This window comes from Phyllobates terribilis, unplaced genomic scaffold (assembly GCF_046119375.1).
Source record: "Phyllobates terribilis strain yellow unplaced genomic scaffold, ASM4611937v1 Scaffold_136__1_contigs__length_4911898, whole genome shotgun sequence".
Lineage (NCBI taxonomy): Eukaryota > Metazoa > Chordata > Amphibia > Anura > Dendrobatidae > Phyllobates > Phyllobates terribilis.
Genome location: NW_027362896.1, coordinates 3,622,113 through 3,643,724, shown reverse-complemented (window position 1 = coordinate 3,643,724; position 21,612 = coordinate 3,622,113). Strand labels below are relative to the sequence as shown.

The 21,612-nt window shown below is 44.3% G+C and overlaps 2 protein-coding genes across 2 annotated transcripts; both read left to right on the top strand.

Moving 5' to 3' along the window:
• The first annotated feature begins 785 nt into the window (after nucleotides 1-785).
• Nucleotides 786-6,394, top strand: LOC141204952 (oocyte zinc finger protein XlCOF29-like). The gene is made up of 3 exons (XM_073663988.1): nucleotides 786-868; nucleotides 5,891-6,040; nucleotides 6,170-6,394. Exons 2-3 carry the CDS (start codon nucleotides 5,948-5,950, stop codon nucleotides 6,392-6,394), a joined length of 318 nt encoding a protein of 105 aa, XP_073520089.1. The 5' UTR covers nucleotides 786-868; nucleotides 5,891-5,947.
• A 49-nt stretch (nucleotides 6,395-6,443) lies between these two features.
• LOC141204976 (uncharacterized) lies at nucleotides 6,444-21,252 on the top strand. Its single transcript, XM_073664018.1, has 4 exons — nucleotides 6,444-6,556; nucleotides 6,640-6,737; nucleotides 6,935-7,025; nucleotides 17,770-21,252. The coding sequence occupies exons 1-4, from the start codon at nucleotides 6,472-6,474 to the stop codon at nucleotides 19,440-19,442; spliced, it is 1,947 nt and encodes a 648-aa protein (XP_073520119.1). The 5' UTR covers nucleotides 6,444-6,471; the 3' UTR covers nucleotides 19,443-21,252.
• The last annotated feature ends 360 nt before the right edge of the window (nucleotides 21,253-21,612 follow it).

Here is a 21,612-nt window from a genome sequence, read left to right as displayed (position 1 = left end):
TCAAACACATGGCTCCGCACACCTCGTACATGCGCGCCTCCGCTCCGCACACCTTGTACAAGCGTACACCTCCACTCTGTACACCTCAAACACATGGCTCCTCACACCTCGTACACACGGCTCCGCTCCATACACCTCAAACACATGGCTCCGCTCCGTACACCTCGTACACACGCGGCTCCGCTCCGTACACCTCGTACACACGCGGCTCCGCTCCGTACACACGCGGCTCTGCTCCGTACACCTCGTACACACACGCCTCCACTCTGTACACCTCAAACACATGGCTCCTCACACCTCGTACACACGGCTCCGCTCCATACACCTCAAACACATGGCTCCGCACACCTCGTACACGCGCGGCTCCGCTCCGTACACCTCGTACACGCGCGGCTCCGCTCCGTACACCTCGTACACGCGCGGCTCCGCTCCGTACACCTCGTACACGCGCGGCTCCGCTCCGTACACCTCGTACACGCGCGGCTCCGCTCCGTACACCTCGTACACGCGCGGCTCCGCTCCGTACACCTCGTACACGCGCGGCTCCGCTCCGTACACCTCGTACACGCGCGGCTCCGCTCCGTACACCTCGTACACACGCGGCTCCGCTCCGTACGCCTCGTACACACACGGCTCCGCTCGGTACACCTCATACACACACGGCTCTGCTACATCCACACTGTAAACCCCTCCTGACCCCACACATAAACTTCAGCTCATCCAGCACCATGACAACCAGCACAGCAGAGTCCTGCATCCACTGAGGCCCCTGATCATGTGACCCCTCACTCCGCCCCTCCTGTGACCTCATCACAGGTCCTGTGCGCACAGAGCAGCCATATATGTGGTGGCGGCTCTGCAGGTGGAGGTATGTGGAGACCCCCATTACTGGGCGCAGGGGGCATTAACCCCTTCAGCACGGAGACTCTTTTGGGGTCTTGTGTTGCCCCTTTATAAGAATCATAAGGTTTTTGTTCTGTTTCCTGTAATAGATACATACGACTCAACTATGGAGACAGGAAGGGAGGAAACGTATTGTTCTTATAGTACAGGACCCCTTTACTACCCCACAGTGTAATGCCCCCATTATGCCCCTTATTCAGGATGTATGATGCCCCCACACAATGTAATGCCCCCATTATGCCCCTTATGCAGGATGTATGATGCCCCCACAAGTGTAATGCCCCCATTATGCTACTTATACAGTATGAATGATGCACCCACACAGTGTAATGCCCCCATTATGCCCCTTATGCAGGATGTATGATGCCCCCACACAGTGTAATGCCCCCATTATGCCCCTTATGCAGTGTGTATGATGCCCCCCACAGTAAAATGTTCCCCCAGTACCACCTGAGGTTTTACAGTTGGAATAATCCCTCTGGAGTTGGTTTTCCCTTTGCCTGCTCCCCTCCATGTATACCCTCGAGCATGTATACAGGCATGTAGGGGAGCAGGCCTTACTAGATATCGAGGCTTTGTACAGTAATATACCACATGAGGATGGTATCAGAGGAGTAAGACATTTCTTGAAATCGAGATCAATAGAGTGTAGCAGACATAATGACTTCATGGAGGATCTTCTAAAATTCACTCTTACTCATAACTTCTTTCTTTTTGACAGGAAGTACTTCCACCAGCTCAGGGGTACTGCGATGGGGAGCCCCTGTGCCCCCTCGTATGCTAATCTATTCCTGTGCTGGTGGGAGGAAACCACAATATTCAGGGATGATCATAAGTGGTGGCATCCATATATTGGGGTATGGTATAGATATATTCACAAAATTTTTCTAATCTGGTCAGGGACGAGTGAAAAGTTTATTGAATTTGTTAGGGAACTCAACGTCAATAGAGTGGGCCTGAGATTTATATCAGAATTCAACTATTACCAGTTGCCTTTCCTGAATGTACCAATCAAGAAAGTACGGGATAAGACCATAGGGACACTCATCTATCAAAAACCTGCAAGCACTAATAAACTATTGAAGTGGGATAGTCACCACCCCATCCTCCTTAAAAAAAAGCAATATCCAAGGGCCAATTTTTACGGTTGAGAAGAGACTGCTTTAATGTCACAAATTTTAATATACAGGCAATAGACATGAACACCAGATTCATGAAAAAAGGGTACCAACAGTACATTTTGGATTCCGCACGATTGTTTGCAGAAAATCGGGAGAGACAGACATTCCTCTATAGCTAACCAAGAGAGCAAGAAAAAGATGGGATAACACGAGTAATAGGAACTTAAAAGAATCAGAGTTACCATATCTTTAATATCCTCAGAAAACCCTGGCCGACCTGGACCTGAGGGTGCTGTGGGATCTACTCCCACAATACGTTTCAGAAAGGGTTGGTCAATTAGGGACTGTTTAGTGCATATTTTCGATAAAAACCTGCACCCAAGTGGACTTGGCTGGATAGAAGAACCTCGAGAAAGTTGTATATGTAATTGGATGAGACCATGTAAATATTTCTCGAGTTCCTCTACAGGTAAAATCTTTTTCCAGAGGGATTATTCCAACTGTAAAACCTCAGGACTTTTATATATGGCCACATGCACCTGTCCCCTAGATTATGTATGCACGACCAAGAGTTAGTATAGGAGGAGGGTGGGGGGCATTTGGGCAAAATACACCATGGTCGGGACACCCCATTAGTGAGACACATGAACAGTGCACATTGAGGTGAAACAAGAGACATCTCCTTTTGCATCATTGAGATGGTTAAACCCAATGTGAGAGGAGGTGATCTCAATACATGTGTAGTCAAAAAGGAAAGTGAGTGGATTTCCAGACTGGATTCACTAGCCCCTAAGGGACTGAATGAACAAATTTTCTATGCCTGTTTTGTATGAATACAGCCCCATTCTGGATTACATTTTTGGATTTTATACTCTACCCATTGCTACTCAGTTCCCTGTGAATGAGGTTCACATATTGTTTTACTTCATCGAGAGATCTGAGCTTCTATATCAGAATTATTTCTTATCAGTTATATCCCACTTATACTATTAAGTAACTAACAAGTGTGGTGTTCCTTGTGTATGTCTAATTATGCAATGGGGGTTAAATTTGATCATTTAGGAATTTACTGTGGGCCACCATCCCATATTTTCTGTAGTGATAAAGTAGATCTACATGCCTATTGCATGATGGGAGGATGTGCAATACTTGTTTTTAGTCTCCCATGACGCTGATCTCAGAGATAGGATTTTTCTGTTGGTGGAATGCAATCCAATATCATATGTGCTCCGGTGTGGAGTGCAGACATCTGGGCATGCGCAATCGTGGACAATGATCCTAGATGCACTCCGGTGTGGAATTATAACTACGGCCATGCGCAGTCACAGGTATGAGTGGCTTGGCCGCAATCAGTTTATCTAGCATTTCAGTGTAAAGCACGTCACTTCCCAACATGCACACTAGGGGATGGACATTATCGGTCCTCTAGCTCATGAGAAGTAGCGTAGGTGCAGTACATTATTGTAGACAGACTCCATTCTGTATATCCTGTGACAATTCACCTCTAGGAATGGGAATGGGCCTCCTAGTCTGGGAGGGGTTTTGGATGAATTGGGCTATTTAAACATGGACACCTGGCTATTAGGCACACTATGCTGAACATCATGAATTATCATCCCAGTATCAAGCCTCCTGATGAACCTGTTGGGGGAAATGCGTTGAGGTGGATTATTGAAACATTTTCTGAGTACCATACCCTTTTCTTTATACATATAGTAGGGGTTTTACTCACTTGGATGCGACGGGAGGAAAATATGAGGCATGTTCCTTTAAAAGTTCATGTGGGTTTATGGCTTCATAAACCCAGAAGCCAAACATAAAAGCAAATAGCCTTTAGATGAGGCAAACAAAGTAAATGTCCTTAGCAGGTCTCTGCTCAGCCAGGCCTGTGTGCCACACAAGCTGGGGTAGCGTCCAGTGTCCTGGCTTGGTCTGAAGACAAACATACACAGGAGGCTGTCTACCTCCAAACACACAGACCATGTGCCAAACAACAGCCTTCATTTTATAGGCTGTTAACCACACCCAGAGGTGAGGTATGTGGGTAGCTGGACCCGCCCATTCTCTCCTAGCTACCTGTAACCCGGCTCCCAGGTGCACCGAACAATCCTCTTAGTGCTTATCTGCCCTAGAGAAACACTCCGGGTTACATCACAGAGACTAGCCATCTCTGTGACACATATCTCCCATCGACTATGCGACCACTAGCCACCTTACAATACCTTGATATGTATCTGGTTTTATGACTACCCCACGGCTGATTAAAGGGAATCTGTCACCCCCTGGGACTTATCTGACTTCTACTATGGGCATACAGGTGATAGCAATGTGAATCTATACATCTATGCCTCATATTAGAGTTTCTTTTGCTGTGAAATGGCTTTTTATTCAGTGAAGATTCCAATGCTTGCTGGCCGGGGGACGGGAAGAAATCCCCACCTACTGTGTTAATTAAAATATTTCCCACCTCCCCTGCACGTCACAGTGCCCTGTGACGTGCAGTCACCATGTCCAGATCCCACGACTGCGCGCTTTTTACGGTAGTGACGAACTTGTACTGTGTACTAAGCAGTTATAGTACTGAAGGGATCTTGTGCCCAGGCGCCGGGAAGTCACCATGACTCTCCAGTGCCTGTGCACAAGATCCCTGCAGCACTATGATTGCCTAGTACACAGTACCACTGTGCCTTCCGTAAGAAGTGAAGTGCGCGGGACCTGGACATGGTGACTACATGTCACAGAGCATTTCTTCCCGGCCCGCAAGCATCGGAATCTTCACTGAATAAAAAGCCTTTTCACAGCAAACAGACCTCTAATATGGGCCATACAGGTAAGTATAGATTCACATTTCTATCACCTGTATGCCCATATTAGAGGTCAGATAAGTCCCAGTGAGTGACAGATTCCCTTTAATCAGCCGTGGGGTAGTCGTTGAAGTGGATTCCCTTTAATAAATACTCACTTAGCCCCATTCTTGGTGCAGGTACTAATGAATCCAGGACCTATGAGATTTTTACCAAATGATAGTTGGATAGTTAGGGGGTGTATCATCCATAGCGTCGGCCCATACGGCCACTATGGTGCCCGTGAAAAAACACAGATTTTGAGCTTGGTTTAAATTGGTATCCATGCAGCACATAGACGCATGTTTACTATGGCCATAAATCAGAAAAAAACTATAAAGAAAAATTATCATAAACCCTACTGTAAATAAATAAATAAAAAGCAAAAGTGCATTTAAATAAATTAGGGTTCTTATCAACACTGTTTTTGATCAAAAATAGCATGAAAGCTATCCCACCATAGCAAGGTGCACCCATTCGAGATAGTCCTACTCTGTATAATATTAAAAACCTTACCATGTGTGAAAGCCTCAAACTTCTGTGTGTGAATCAGACATGAGATCTAATGTGATAGAAGATTACAGTCCGGGGAAGACGGAAAACATTCATATAGACGACCGGTGGAGATGTAGTCAGTGAAGCACTCTAGCCAAATATCTTTCTACAGCCGTAGTAGAAGATGAAGATGTCGTCCTATTCATGAAGTAATTATTTCTCATGTCACGTGTAATGAATATCTCCTGCAGTATTGCTAATGCCGACTGCAGTGTCGGTAAATGAGACGAGAATTAGCATTATGGAAGATGAGTCTTTGAGAAACGAGTTCAGCTACAGACTCCAAGGAAGAAACTGCTTGTTGTCTGTGGCCTAAAATATATAGGTTTTATTACTAGATGTAAAGAAGAAAACTAAATACTGTAAAATGATATATCTCCTCATATGTTTTCCCTTATTATCTCCAGTAATTGTGTAATTACACAGTATTTTTATGATGTTACATTGGCTAATCATCTTCTCATTCAGGTCTCTACAATATCGGATGCTCTCAGTGAAGATCTTCTATATAAGAGAATTTTCCTTATGGACCCATCAAAGATGGGTATGGACAGAGACAAGATGGCGGAGAGGATATTGTGCCTCACTCTAGAGATCCTCTTCCGACTTACTGGAGAGGTGAGAGATTCTGATGACGTCACATTACCTCATTCTTATCTATGGGAGTTACAGATGGACAGAACTTGAGAGGTGAGGACTCTGGAAATGTCTGTAGTGAGATTTAATAATTTGTCTCTCCATAACCAGCATTACACAATAGTGAAGAAGACCTCTAGTGGGCGCTGTCAGGCCCCTGTGTCTGAGGGATGGGGAAGACCACAGAGCCCAATCACCGGGGCTCCATCTCATCCCCTGATACATGAGGACATCAATGACCAGAAGATCCTAGAACTCACCTACAAGATGATTGAGCTGCTGACTGGAGAGGTGACACTGCTGGGAATGCTGGGACATTATACAGTAACGCTATGAAGGGATCGGGGGGATGACTGTATCATTGTATGTGTCAGGTTCCTATAAGATGTCAGGATGTCGCTGTCTATTTCTCCATGGAGGAGTGGGAGTATTTAGAAGGACACAAAGATTTGTACAAAGACATCATGATGGAGGTTCCCCAGCCCCTCACATCTCCATGTAAGAGACAGGACTAAATACACACGGCCTATAATTATCTGTATGTAAAGAATTAATTCAGTCCCTGTATGTGTTTCCTCCAGATCTATCCAGTAAGAGGACAACACCAGAGAGATGTCCACGTCCTCTTCTTCCACTGGACTGTAAACAAGAAGATCCCAATGTTCCTCAGGATCATCAGGTAGATGGAGAGAAAGTGTCATGAGATCTCCCCTATGATGTGTAGACGGCTGTGAAGGTCTTGTGTTCAGTCTTGTTTTATCCACCAGTATTATGTGTTTTCTATTTGTGTAATGAGAACGGTGGAGATGGCAGGATTAGAGTTGATCATAGATGTGACTTCTCATCTGTTTGTGACTTTTACAATATTTGTTTCAGGGTGAAGATCTGACCCATATTAATACTACAGAGACATATGTGAGGGGTGATGAGCGGTGTAAAGAGGAGATTCCTACATATGACTACCCAGGTGAGTACTGACCACTAAATGCAGAGAAGTCATAGATTCTTCTCAGTCACCGGCTGTGGCTGCTTTATCAGTGGTGGAGTCCGGCCGTATCACAATCGTGTGATCACCATTTTGCCTCTAGACCACAACATTCTCTTCCACCCAAAACTGACTACACAGGTGAGTAGTAACCACTAGTAACGAGCGAGTGTATTTGTTAATATTCGCTTTTCACACTGATAGTACGGTATTCGGGTTACTCGTTATTCTGCGAGTATGTGTGTACTCACCTCGCTATATTCGGATGTCCCGCCCTGCAGTTTTGGCGCCTTCTCTGCTGCCACTAAACATGCTGGGCTTCTTAACCAATCACAGTAATGCCGCAGACATCTTGGTTGTGGCATTACTGTGATTGGCTGGCTGCCCAGCGTCATGGGGTCTATTTAAGCCTTGCCGCCGCCATTTTGTGCACATTGGATCTGGAGCCTGCATTGTAATAGCCTATGGAGAGATCGCTGAGCTGCTAGGGAGAGTGTTTAGGCCTCTTGATAAAACAAAAGCCCTTTTAAGGGCTACCTGCAGTGTATACTAGTTTTGTGTTTAAAGGAGCCGCTCACTAGCTCCATAATCGCACCAAAAAATAGCTCTTTTCAGAGCTGAAGGCACACAACAAAATCAGAGAACAGGGAGGGAGAGATTGTGTATTAGGTAGGGAGTGTATTAGCTAGTGTTCTTTCAGTGTCCATCTTAAAACAGCTCTTGTCAGAGGCAAAGCAATATTTTTCCAGCACACACAGAACTAGCATTTTGTGCTGCCTTTTTTTTTTAGCACCGGTCTATTTTCCCTGCTGTTTTAGGGGTCAGAGCCTGGCTTCTGCAGTCCACATTAGTCCACTTAAAAAGGTGTTTGGTGCCCTACGCAAAGCAGTAGTCCAAACATTTCCTACTGCCTGCTACAAAAGAAGCATGCACCAGCCCATTTTAACCGCTATTTTGGGGTGTCAGCCTGCCTTCTGTCCATATTAGTCCACTTAAAAAAGCATTTTGTGCCCTACACAAAGCAGTAGTCCAAACTTTTCCCACCGCTTGCTACAAAGCACGCACCAGGCCATTTTAACCACTATTTTGGAAGCCACCATCCCTAGGGCCACCAATCACAAATAGTAGTTAGGCTGGAGTAGGAATACTGTCCTGGTTTGTCCACTGCACATTCTGCATAGGGTTTGTAAAAATTAGCCCTATGGGCTGAATCATGGTTGACGCAGGAAGCCGTCATCCCAAGGGCCTCCAATCACAAATAGTAGTTAGGCTGGAGTAGGAATACTGTCCTGGTTTGTCCACTGCACAATCCGCATAGAGTTTGTAAAAATTAGCCCTATGGGCTGAGTCATGGTTGACGAAGGAAGGAAACGGGTTCTTATGGGAAGGGGTTGACGTTAACAGCAGTAGCATGAATCTGCATTTTTGGTGAATTTAGGTTGGCTTGCTGTCATCTGGAGGCATTACAAACTGTGGAGATATCCAGTCCTTGTTGAATTTAATCAGAGTAAGTCTGTCTGCATTCTCCGTGGAGAGGCGTGTGCGCCTATCAGTGATGATTGCCCCAGCGGCACTGAAAACACGCTCAGACACCACACTAGCAGCCGGGCAGGCCAGCACCTCCAAGGCATATAAGGAGAGGTCGGCCAAGTGTTTAGCTTAGACACCCAATAATTAAAGGGAACTGAAGTGTCAGAAAGGACGCACGGATGGTCACTTAAGTACCCCTTGACCATGTTCTGCAACTTATTCCTCCTTGGCATTGTTACAGGCACAGATAGCCTTTACTGTTGTGCTGGTCTATATAAATAAAAATTATTATTATTATTATTATTACTGTTGGATAAAATGTGTATCACGCGAGGGTCTTGCCACAGATACTTATACATGAACTGTGCCATGTGGGTCAAGCTGCAAAAAGGCAAATGTTCTGTGTCCCCAACAGTAGAAACAGTACCCACCCTCTCCTCACGCTGACTCGCCTCCTCCTCCTCCACCACCTCCTCCTCTCCAGCCCATCCAGGCTGGGCAGACATGAAGCTTGGGTTGGGTGTCCCCTCTGTAGCATTACCCCTCGGTAGCACAGAAAAACAAGTCCTCTTCCTCCTCATCCTCCCCCTCTTCACCCAATGTTGCCTCAGAATATTGGCTGGGCTGGGTAGTATCACCCATTGGGAAATCTGGCTCCATATCAACATTCTGGGCACTTAAAGCTTTCTCTTTGAGATTATGCAGTGATTGTTTCAAGAGACACAGTAGCGGGATGGTTACGCTGATAATAGCCTGATCACCGCTCACAAGGCTGGTGCAGTACTCAAAGTTCTCAACAACCTCACAAATGTCAGCGATCCACACCCACTCAACAGATGTTATGTGTGGTGGCTGACTCTCAGTCTGACCAGCATGCTGAAGCTGGTATTCAGCTACTGCCCTCTGCTGTTCACTAATCCTCGCAAACCTAAGATAGGTGGAGTTCCACCGCGTGGGCAGGCCGCAAATGAGTCGGTGACTTGGCAAATTCAAGCGCTTATGCAGCACTGTAAAAGCAGCAAAAGCAGTAGAGGAATGGCGGAAATGGGCGCTAATATGGCTCACCTTCTCAAGTAGGTACAGGAAGTCACGGAAAGTTTTCAGAAATTTCTGAACAACTATGTCCAGCACGTGAGCCATGCATGGCACGTGTACCGGCTTGCCGATCTTTAAAGCCGCCACCAGGTTACGCCCATTATCGCAGACGACCAGAGGCCACTGATTGGTCTGTTGTTTTACAGCTTGTCGCAGCTCTGTTGCAGTTTGTGCTTTCTGACCTAAACAGATCAGCTTCAGCAGAGCGTCTTGCCACTTTGCCGATGCACTACTGCACAGGTCCCAGCTTGGCAGTGATGGGGAGAATAATTCAGCAGAGGATTAGGAGCAGGAGAAGGGGAGAGAGGAAGTGGAATTTGAATAGGTGGAGACCCTGACAGAAGTTGGAACCGCTATTCTTAGCGTGGGTGGGATGTGTGATGTTCCAGTTTGCGCCTTTGTCCCACCCTCCACCAGGTTCCCCCAGTGTGGCATGACAGAAATGTATCACCCCTGTACACAACAATTTGTCCAGGTGTCTGTTATTAGGTGGACCTTCCCAGTTACGGTGTTGGTGAGAGCATGGTTCAGATTGTTTAACACGTGCTTGTGTAATGCAGGGACGGCACATCGGGCAAAATAGTGGCGGCTGGGAACACTGTATCGTGGGGCAGCCACAGCCAAGAGATCATGGAAGACTGTGTTCCCACAAGCCCAACATCTCCATAGCTAGCAATTTGGCAATGTGCGAGTTTAGTATTTGTACCTGTGGGTGCGTGGCTGGGCATTTACGCATTCTTTCCAAGCTCTCAGGCACGGACAATTGGACACTTTGCTGGAACAAGGAAGTGGATGTGGTTGATGTTTGTTGCGTGTGAGCAACCGCAGCTTGTGGGCAGGAGGTATGAGCGCCTGCTTCTTGAACAGCAGATTCTGAAGGACATAGCCCAGGCGACATGGCATAAGTTTCCACGGAACCCAAAAGCACTACAGATACTGGCTGGTGATCAGCTTATGCAACCTTTGTCTATCCCTCATCCCCTCAAGATGACTGGACCATCATTGTAAATAAGTCCCTGTCCTTTGTGTCACCCCCCACCTCATTGTAGATCGTAAGCTCTTATGAGCAGGGTCATCATTATTTTTCCTTTAATTATTATATTATCTTTAGCTATGTTACTTATGACTGTTGAATTTGAACCTCTGAATTGTAAAGCGCTGCGGAATAGGTTGTTGCTATATAAATAAAGAGTATTATTATTATTGGTTTGACCCGCAGACGCAGATTTGGTACCTTGGTGTTCCGCCCACCTACTCGGCTGCCATGTGGTTTCTCATACTCTTTGTGCTCAGGTTGCCTTTGCGCTGGCCTCTGCTCAACTTGGTATTGCAGATGCTACAGACAACAATGTTTTTCTCTGAAGGACTTTTAGAAAAAAAAATTCCACACAGCAGCTGAACACCCTCTTGCCCTGACTTGGCGCACAGCGGGGGTGCTCTTGGGAACAGTTGACCCAGTTTTTACTCTGGGCAAACCACGACCCCTTGGTGCCTGTGTTGGTCCATCTTCCTCTGTGTTGCTGCCAACGGTCCAGGTTGGATCAGTGGACTCATCATCGACCACGTCGTCTTCTATCTCATCCTCCTTCCCAGTTGATATTGTAGGCTGACCTGATGGCAACTGTGTCTCATCATCATCAGCCTCCACCTCTGGAGACAGTAAATGACGTTCCTCCAAGTGGCTTTCTTCTGGTTGTAGGTCCTAAAATACTTGAGCATCAACGCACGCCGCCACCTCTTGTCCCTCTTCAATGCTGCATGGTGATAGGCCAGAGCCAACCAAAGGATACGTACCAAACAGATCCTCGGAGTGGCCAAGCTTGGGGTCATATGTCTCCTGTGACTGATAATGGTGGGAGGAAGGAGAACCAGCTTCAGGATTGGAAGGGCCAGCCTTCTGTGTATCCACAGTAGACTGTGTGGTCGTGGAAGTTTTGGTGCTGCTTGACAAATGCGTAGAGGCCTTGTCTGCTATCCAAGACAGAATCTGCTCTCGCTCTTGTGGCTTCCACACATGTTTACGTTCCAGACCGGGAACTTTTTCCAGGAACATTGTGGATGCATCAAGCTTCTTCTGACCTGACACAGACTGAGTGGCTTCTCGCGCACCACTGACAACACCACGTCCACGTCCCTTAACAACAGGCTTTTTTGGCATTTTGGGTTTTGTTGACAGATTTTCAGATGTTGATGGCACAAGCCAAGCTAGCTGTCAAAGGCACAGCCAAAATAATGAGTCAACCGGGACACAGCCAATAGGGCTAATTTTTACAAATCCTATGTACATTGTGCCGTGGACAAACCAGGACAGTATTCCTACTCCAACCTAACTACTATTTGTGATTGGAGGCCCTTGGGATGGTGGCTTCCTGCGTCAACCATGACTTAGCCAATAGGCCTAATTTTCACAAACCATATGCACATTGTGCAGTGGACAAATCTGGAATGTACAGTAGTCCTTCCAAACTAATATTTGTCATTGGAGGCCCTTCTCACAGGTTGTGTCACATTGTGAGATAGGGGATACATATTCAATAGAAATTTACACTGATTGTTGATGACCGACTGATGGCCCTCTGAAAACTTAAATTGAGGATCACAACTACTACAATACTCCATCGTAGGTAATGTTTGTCAAGGGAGGCCCTTGTCATGCAATCTTCCTGCACCTATGACACAGCCCCCAGCCCCAGGAGTATTTTTTGGAAATACGATGCACATTCTACTGGACCAAGTAGTACAGTATCAAGAAGTCTTCTCCTGCTATATAATCTGGGGAATATTGACAATCAAAATCTCTAAGCCAATCTCTAAGAAGCTTCACCAACCCATCCTGGAGGGGGGGCACCATAAATACTTTGTCCAGTGACTTGCACAAGTGATATATTTGAGCTTGTCATCGAGTTGACTAGTGCAGTTTTATTTTTACGGTTCACTGAGTTCAGCCATACCTGAGGGTCGTAGTCCGCACTCACTGCTACCTTCTAGTACTCCATGTATCTTGGCCATTTTCTCTGTAGTCTCTGCCCTTAAATTAGTTAAATAATAATGAGGGCCCTACAGTATGAATAAGTGAGGGCACTCTCAAGTGTACACAAGAGACAACTCCAAAATTTCTAGAGGAGGGCACTTCAAAATGTTTGTTACAGGGCCACACAAGGGCTCTCACAAAACTCAGCTTTCCTGCTTACTGCAGGCGATCTGAACATTTGAATTTAGGGCCCGAGTCTCACATGGTGGTGGAGGAGGAGGGTCAAGCCCAATGCTACAATGAGCATATTGTAAACTGCTATGGAATGTGTATTCCACTATCTGAGTGTCAATGATGGAGGGACCGCCCAAATGTCTAAGTAATAGCTGTCCCTCCAAAACGCATGTTACAGAGCCACCTGAGGCCTCTCAGGTCAAATATCTACATACATACTGATACTTTCTAGCTGTGCTTGTAAAGTGCTGGGGAATAGCGCACTAAAGATGATGTATGACAGACGGACCTACAAAATGTATAAGTCAGGGCCCTCCCAATTGTAAAAGGCGAAAAAAAGCCACAACATTATGTGTGAACAAACGCTAAAAGGGGTATTTTTTGGTTTCTCTGATTTATTTAGCCTTATATACAAGTGATTGTGCAGGAAAAACTGTTTCTTAACCTTTTTGGCCTGTTAAATTCAATTTAGGTTAAGTTTGGTAGTTGTTCTTGTGTGTCTGTAAAAGTGGCGTAACACTGCGACAAACTTATCCCCAGAAACCATATGTGAGTCAGAAATGCATTCAGGCTCATTCTCCAGGCTCTTCCCATTCTGTTTCATCACTTTCCCATCCATTTCACTTTCCCATCATCTTTTCCTCAGGCCCCTTTGTAGGGTCCAGCAGAAAATTATTCGCATTTCCCATTGACTTACATTGTACTCGCTATTCTGAACGAATACGCAATTATTACAAAGTACTATATATATAGCGAGTATAGCGATTACGAATATTACGGTACTCGCTCATCACTAGTAAACACTAAATGCAGAGAAGTCACAGATTCTTCTTAGTCACCGGCTGTGGCTGCTTTATCGGTGGTGTAGTCTGGCTGTATCACAATCGTGTGATCACCATTTTGCCTCTAGACCACAACATTCTCCTCCACCCAAAACTGTTCAGATGATTTTGGGCACTGAAAGCCCTTTTCTATAGAACTTACAACCTGGAGGATCCACCTCCCCCCTGGGATTAGAAGATGCTGACCGTTACCTGATGACAAGTTAGAAAATCACTTGAAGTAAAATATCATGATGGGCCTCTAAGAGAAAGCGGAGGGTAATGATGCTGTTGGCTTCCTAGATCCCTGATATCTTATTGGATGAATCTACCTTCTCTCCCTTCTGTGCTGATGAATGTGCTCATATGGTCCCTACAAGACCAGGTCCAGTCTTTCTGGCCAAACTTCACTTTTATGATCGACAACATTAAATTTGCAGTGAGGCCAAGTGTGAATTTCTGTACAATAACAACAGAGTTTCCCTTTATCCTGACTTTTCATTTTTTTTTTTAAAACTAACTTCAAACAGGATTGTGACAAACTAAACAAAAAAACATTACACCTGTGCCATGATCTATCTCTAAGCTAAATTTAAGACGCCTCAGCTCTGCACTATTATAAAAAGTTCTCTTTGAGTGTCTAATATTTCTTCTTGAAACTCATCTGACAGAAAATATTGTCCCTTACGATAGTTTAGATTCCCAAGAGCCACCGAGCCCCATACTCCAATTACCACAGAGAGGTTTCACCGCTAGTTACTCACTACTTACTGATGAAGACTGTTGAGTTTGATCATTTCAGTAGATGTGTTATTGTCTATAGTCACAGTTTTGACTACAGTAGTTAGTGCCCAAAATACTCTGATTTAACCCCTTCTTGTAGCCAGTTTTGTGTTCCTATCTGGGCCCATTTTTCAAATCTGACATGTGTCACTTTATCTGGTGATAACTTTGGAATTCTTCACAAAGAATAATAGGAAACAAATGGACCTTACAAATTATTTTCCAACTTCTCTTGAATCCGACAATCCCCTATATACGGTTGCACACTACTGTCTGGGCACATGGCAGGTTAAGAAGGGAAGGAGCGACATTTAGCTATTTGAATATAGATCTTGCTCGAATAGTTTGCAGACACAATGTATTGGGGACACTGTTCATGGTCACCTGGCAGCGCAAAAGATGGCTACCACAAACAGGCTTGGCGTCATCTACTCCATTTTCCAGATCTCAGGGTTTGCCTTGCTCATCACCCTTTAACCCCTCTACATGGATTTGGACTTAGACAGAGACCCCTAGGCTTGGGCCACAGTGTTTCCTGCTGTTCTATTGAGTGAAATGGCAAGAAGAATAGTCACTTAACCGGGTCACAACATGGAGGTCAATGAAAATAGAAAATCACACAAGAGTAGTCAGTAAATGGGCCGAGGTCACAACAGGAAACAAATACACAAGCCGGGGGCTGAGCGCAGAGGACTGAACCAGAGGAGAACAAGGCTGTATCTGGCAGCTTCTGGTAATATGCACAAAAAGCAAAGCCCCCAATATTCCCCCAATATTCAAGAAGAAACACAGCAAAAAAGGGCAGCAATGTTTACCTGCCCAGATGTTCAGAACTAAATGCACTACCAGGGTGCAGTATACCCACATACAGATGGCGGCTACACGGGTGCAAAATACTGATGAGACAATCATTCACAACCAACCTACAATCACTCACAACCAACCTACAATCACTCACAACCTACCATTTCATGGAGGGGTGACTGCTTAGTATTTGAATTACTCACAAAAAGGTTTGTAAAGGGTGCTGTTCACACTTGGGTAGTGCACAGTATCGGCTTACAGCCTATTAGTTACGCCCATACTATTAGATTAGGCGGGCTGCCCGGTACTATCCATATATTATATATATGCATTTTTGCACTTTTTTATCCCCGGGTGCAGCCAGGCCCATCAGTGCGGGCATTGTAAACTGTGTCTGTTCCCATGGAGTGCACTTGGATAGTACCGGGCAGCCCACCTAATCTAATAGTATGGCCGTAACTAATAGGCTGTAAGTCGGATACTGTGCACTATCCAAGTGTGAACAGCTCCATATACAAGCCTTTTTGTGTGCAATTCAAATACTACGCAGTCACCCACTCCATGAAATGGTAGGTTGTGAGTGATTGTCTCATCAGTATTCTGCACCTGTGTAGCCGCCATCTTTATGTGGGTTTGCTGCATCCTGGTAGTGTATTTAGTTCTGAAGATCTGGGCAGGTACACACTGCTGCCCTATTTTGCTGTGTTTTAGCTTTTGGCAATATGCTTTGAGCTTTAGTAGGGTGCGGTGCTTTCCAATTGGCTGAAGCAGGGAGCAGATTACTCCAGGTGGACAGCACACACCCATACTGCCAGACTGGATGGTACTACTGGTCCCAGGCACTCTAATCTTACTGGCTGCGCAGAGCCTGCGCCGCCCAGAGCTTCTGGTTCTGACGTCTCTTCCATCACCAGCGCCACCTGCAGGATGAATAAGGCGGCTCCTGGTGAGATAAGCAGACGTCGCAGGAGCAGATCCCAGAGGAGATGGGACCCACCATTTACAGAAGCCCTAATGTGGCCAAATTGCAAAAACCAGAGCAGTAGAAATCCCCATAAAGTGACTTCATTTTGGAAATTATAACCCTCAGTGATATAATCTATAGGAGTAGTGACTATTTTGATTCCACAGGCACTTTCTGGAAATTAGCATGCAGTGGATGTTGGAGAGTGAAAATTAGGGTGAAATTTGACTTTGGGGGAGTGGATATTGCTGGATTGGTTTATAGAAGCCATGTTGCTTTTCAAAAGCCTTTGAGCCACTAATAATGTGGAAACCTCTGGTTTTCCATTGACAGATGATGGACCTGAGTGGGGACTTGTTTTTTGTGAGATGAGTAGAAGTTATTATTGATATTATTTTTACCTACATAACATTGTTTGGTGGCTTTTTATTCCACATTTGGGAGGCAGAATTAACAGTTGAACACTACGATCCACTGGTTCATCCTATGAGGTTTTCTATTAGACTGTGAACTGTTATTATCTTGGTGAATAATGACGGCTAACATAGGGCAAAATAAAAAAAATCACAGAAAAAGATACAGCCTTACCAACACCAAATCATATAACAAATGCACTAGCAGGATGCCGCAGACCCCCATGATAAAGGTGGGGGCAGTGCAGGTGCAAAATACTGGTGGAGCAACCACTCACAAACCGACCAATTCATGGAGGGGGTGGTTGCCTAGTATTAAAGATGCACACAGATGAAGCTTGTATAGGACGCCAGTCACACAGGTAGGTGTGATGCACAGTGTCTGGCTTAGGATAGTGATGATGCCCATACTATTAGATCAGGAGGGCTGCCCAGCACTATATAAGTGCACCCCACATGGACAGACACCCCAGTACACTCCAACCAACACTAAAATGCTAATGCATTTGTTATCTGATTTGGTGTTGGTAAGACTGATTTTTTTCTGTGATGTTTTCTTAGTAAATAATGATACTTTTACATAAAGTGCATTTTTACGGAGAGTTTAATTAGAAATATTCAACAATATAAATTTTAAGGATATGTTATTCATAAATAATTGGTTTTATTCTTGGCAGATGTAAATTGCCTCTTCAGAGAAAAAGAGGACTTGAACTCTATAGCGCCACCTATTGGAAGCAGAAATCCTTCTAGTCACAATCAACCCTTTAACGAGTCGTGCAATATGACTTAGGATAAAAGCCAAATCAGAATCTCAATTTGCAGACGCGGAGTTTCGGGCTGTTGGCCCTCGTCAGTGCAAAGTATGAGAACTGATTTGGCTGGTGAGAGGCTCTGGACTGAGGTCTAAGGGGTAACCTTTCTCCTTGTAGAGAGTAACTAGTGATGTTGCCCATACTATTAGATCAGGAGGGCTGCCTAGCACTATATAAGTGCACCCCACATAGACAGACACTCCAGTACACCCAAGAAACACTAAAATGCTAATGCATTTGTTATCTGATTTGTTGTTAGTAAGGCTGATTTTTTTTCTTGGTTTTCTTCTTGGCAGATGACTGTACCAGGAGATCAGAGGGACAGCTGACATCTTCAATTTTTAAATCAGATGACCTTGAGATCACACAGGATACAATTGAAGTGAATGCCATTACTCCAGATTTACCATCATCCCTTCACAGCAAAGATCAATCATCTGATACTTTGAAACAGGTCCTGTCTTCTGATTCATTACCGAACACTAAGGAAAATCAAAGTCACGAAATAAGCATTAAAAAACAAACTGCTCCTAAAGCAAAGAAGCCATTTTTCTGTTCAGAATATGGAAATAGTTTTTCCCTTGAAAAGTCTTTTTTTAAACATCAAAACATTCACACAGCAGAGAATATATTTTTTTGTTTCAAGTGTGGGAAATGTTTTAACCAGAAATCAAATCTTGTTAATCATCAGAGAAGTCACAAGCAGAAGAAGCCATTTTCTTGTTCAGAATGTGGAAAATATTTTACAGATAATTCAAGTTTAATTAGACATCAGAGAACTCACACAGGGGAGAAGCCTTTTTCATGCTCAGAATGTGGGAAATGTTTTAAACAGAAAGTGCATCTTGATAACCATCAGACAACTCACAGAGGAGAGAAGTCTTTTTCCTGTTCAAAATGTGGAAAATGTTTTAGCCAGAAATCAGATTTGGTTAAGCACAAGAGAACTCACACAGAGGAGAAGTTTTTTTCCTGTTCAGAATGTGGGAAATGTTTTAGCCGGAAAACAGATTTGGTTATACACCAGAGAATTCACACAGGGGAGAAGCCTTTTTCCTGTTCAGAATGTGGGAAATGTTTTGGCCAGAAATCAGATTTGGTTAATCACTGGAGAACTCACACAGGGGAGAAGCCTTTTTTCTGTTCAGAATGTGGAAAATGTTTTGGCCAAAAATCTGATTTGGTTAGGCACCAGAGAAATCACACAGGGGAGAAGCCTTTTTCCTGTTCAGAATGTGGGAAATGTTTTGGCCAGAAATCAGATTTGGTTAATCACTGGAGAACTCACACAGGGGAGAAGCCTTTTTTCTGTTCAGAATGTGGAAAATGTTTTGGCCAGAAATCAGATTTGGTTAGGCACCAGAGAAATCACACAGGGGAGAAGCCTTTTTCCTGTTCAGAATGTGGGAAATGTTTTAAACAGAAAGTGCATCTTGATAACCATCAGACAATTCACACAGGAGAGAAGCTATTTTCTTGTTCAGATTGTGGAAAATATTTCACACTGAAGTCAAGTTTTATCAGACATTATATAACTCACACAGGGCAGAAGCCTTTTTCCTGTTCAGAATGTGGAAAATGTTTTGGCCGGAAATCAGATTTGGTTAATCACTGGAGAACTCACACAGGGGAGAAGCCTTTTTTCTGTTCAGAATGTGGAAAATGTTTTGGCCAGAAATCAGATTTGGTTAGGCACCAGAGAACTCACACAGGTGAGAACCCTTTTTCCTGTTCAGAATGTGGGAAATGTTTTAAACAGAAAGTGCATCTTGATAACCATCAGACAATTCACACAGGAGAGAAGCCATTTTCTTGTTCAGATTGTGGAAAATATTTCACATTGAAGTCAAGTTTTATCAGACATTATATAACTCACACAGGGGAGAAGCCTTTTTCCTGTTCAGAATGTGGGAAATGTTTTTTCCAGAAAGCGCATCTTGATAGACATCAGAGAACTCATACAGGGTAGAAGCCTTTTTCCTGTTCAGAATGTGGAAAATGTTTTAACCAGAAATCAGATTTGGTTGATCACCAGAGAACTCACACGGGGGAGAAACCTTTTTCCTGTTCAGAATGTGGAAAATGTTTTAGCCGGAAATCAGTTTTGGTTGAGCACCAGAGAACTCACACAGGGGAGAAGCCTTTTTCCTGTTCAGAATGTGAGAAATGTTTTAGCTGGAAATCAGATTTGGTTATACACCAGAGAACTCATACAGGGGAGAAGCCTTTTTCCTGTTCAGAATGTGGAAAATGTTTTAGCCAGAAATCAGGTTTTGTTACGCACAACAGAACTCACACAGGGGAAAAGCCTTTTTGCTGATCAGAATGTGGGAAATGTTTTAGCCGGAAATCAGATTTGGTTAAGCACCAGAGAACTCATACAGGGGAGAAACCTTTTTCCTCTTCTGAATGTGAGAAATGTTTTACACGGAAATCAAGTCTTAACAAACTTCAGAGAAGTCACACAGGGGAGAAGCCTTTTTCATTTTTAACTGAAAATTGTATCTTCTTATAGGGATTGTCCACTATTAGGACAACTATTTCTCATTCCTCATGTTTGGCCTTGATAAAATAAAAACACTCATACACAGCTCCCGTTCTGGCGCTGTTCCATTGGTGTCACAACACGCGTTCCCGGGGCTCACATAAGGTTGTTACATCACACAATCCTGCTCCCAATCAATGCCGCCTTTGGACGTATTGAACATCAACAGGAGGGACATGGCATGGACATAGCACTGAGAGAACGCACACACTGAGAGCACTCTCTTCAGACCGTGTTCCTGGGGGAATTATAAACAGCCTCAAACATGACTTCCGATATGGGAAAGAAAGAAGAGATCCGAGGTTAGTCTGAGGTTCTCCACCTCCGTCAGCATGTCTGACATGCAGTGTTTCTTATTGAAAGTCTTATCTTCCTGCTCCGGAGCCATTACTGCCTCATCTCAGCTTGGAAAAGGAAGCAGTCTTAACCCTCATGATGCTAGACAGGTCTGTAAGTCCTGCACCAGTTTCCCTCAATATGTAGGCCTCACAAGAAAACAGCTCCACAAATCTCCCTCTACTCTAACCGAAGCCCACAGATTGAGCAATGCATGCTTCACAGGGAAATTTACTCCCCACCCTGAGCCACAGGGGATTCTGATATGGGGGACGCTATAATTGATTTTTTATTTCATATTTTGCATCTATCCCTACTAAACAATAGATGGAGCAATATATACAAACGCTGGAGACCACATAAAAAACTGAAATACGTCCCCTCACTTCTATCCTGTCACAGCTTACTGACAAGGTACAGAGATTAGAGGCTGATGTCGTACAAGTTAGAGGCCATCAAAATGCTCAGAAACTAACACTGGATCTTCACAGCCAGTAAATAAACCATCTGTTTAATATGGTTGATGATCAAGAAAATCACAATAATATCTGGATAAGGTGTATATCTGAAAGCATCAATGCACAAGAGATCATGACAACACTATAGACATTATTTAATAATATCCTTGGTGACCCTATTGATAAGGCTGAAGACTGACAGGGCGCACCGTACATTAGACAATCATGGCCCAGATCCTGAGCGTCCAAGGGACATTATCTGTCACATACATTTTTGTCCTGGTGATTTCAATGAACAAAGCATACAATTGCTCACAGATCTATCCTGAATGACACTTGCTAAAAGAAGGGTATTAAAACCCCTACTTGATACTGTATGGGAAAATGGCCTGTTGTACTCCTGTGGTACCCTTTCCAGCTGCAAGTCCGAAAAAATTGAACATTGTATACTTTTAAAGATCCAAGCGACATGAGACCATTCTGTGATGTCCTGGATATTACCAGAAGTATTATTATTATTTATTATTATTGCGCCATGGCGCTTTACATGTGAAAAAGGGGTACACATACAAGAACAATTACAATAATCTTGAACAAAACGTGACGGAATCCATATATCTGACTGTCCATCTGCTCCACCATTGCCACAGAGAGTTTCAGCACGTCACAGAAGGCGTTCAATGGATCAGGAACTTGATGGTGATGCAGCCAGATGGGAAAGGAACCTGCCAATCGTATGAGCTCCTGAAATGAATCTTGTCTTCCCTGATGAGAGACAGTTTGCAGATGCTTACTTATTT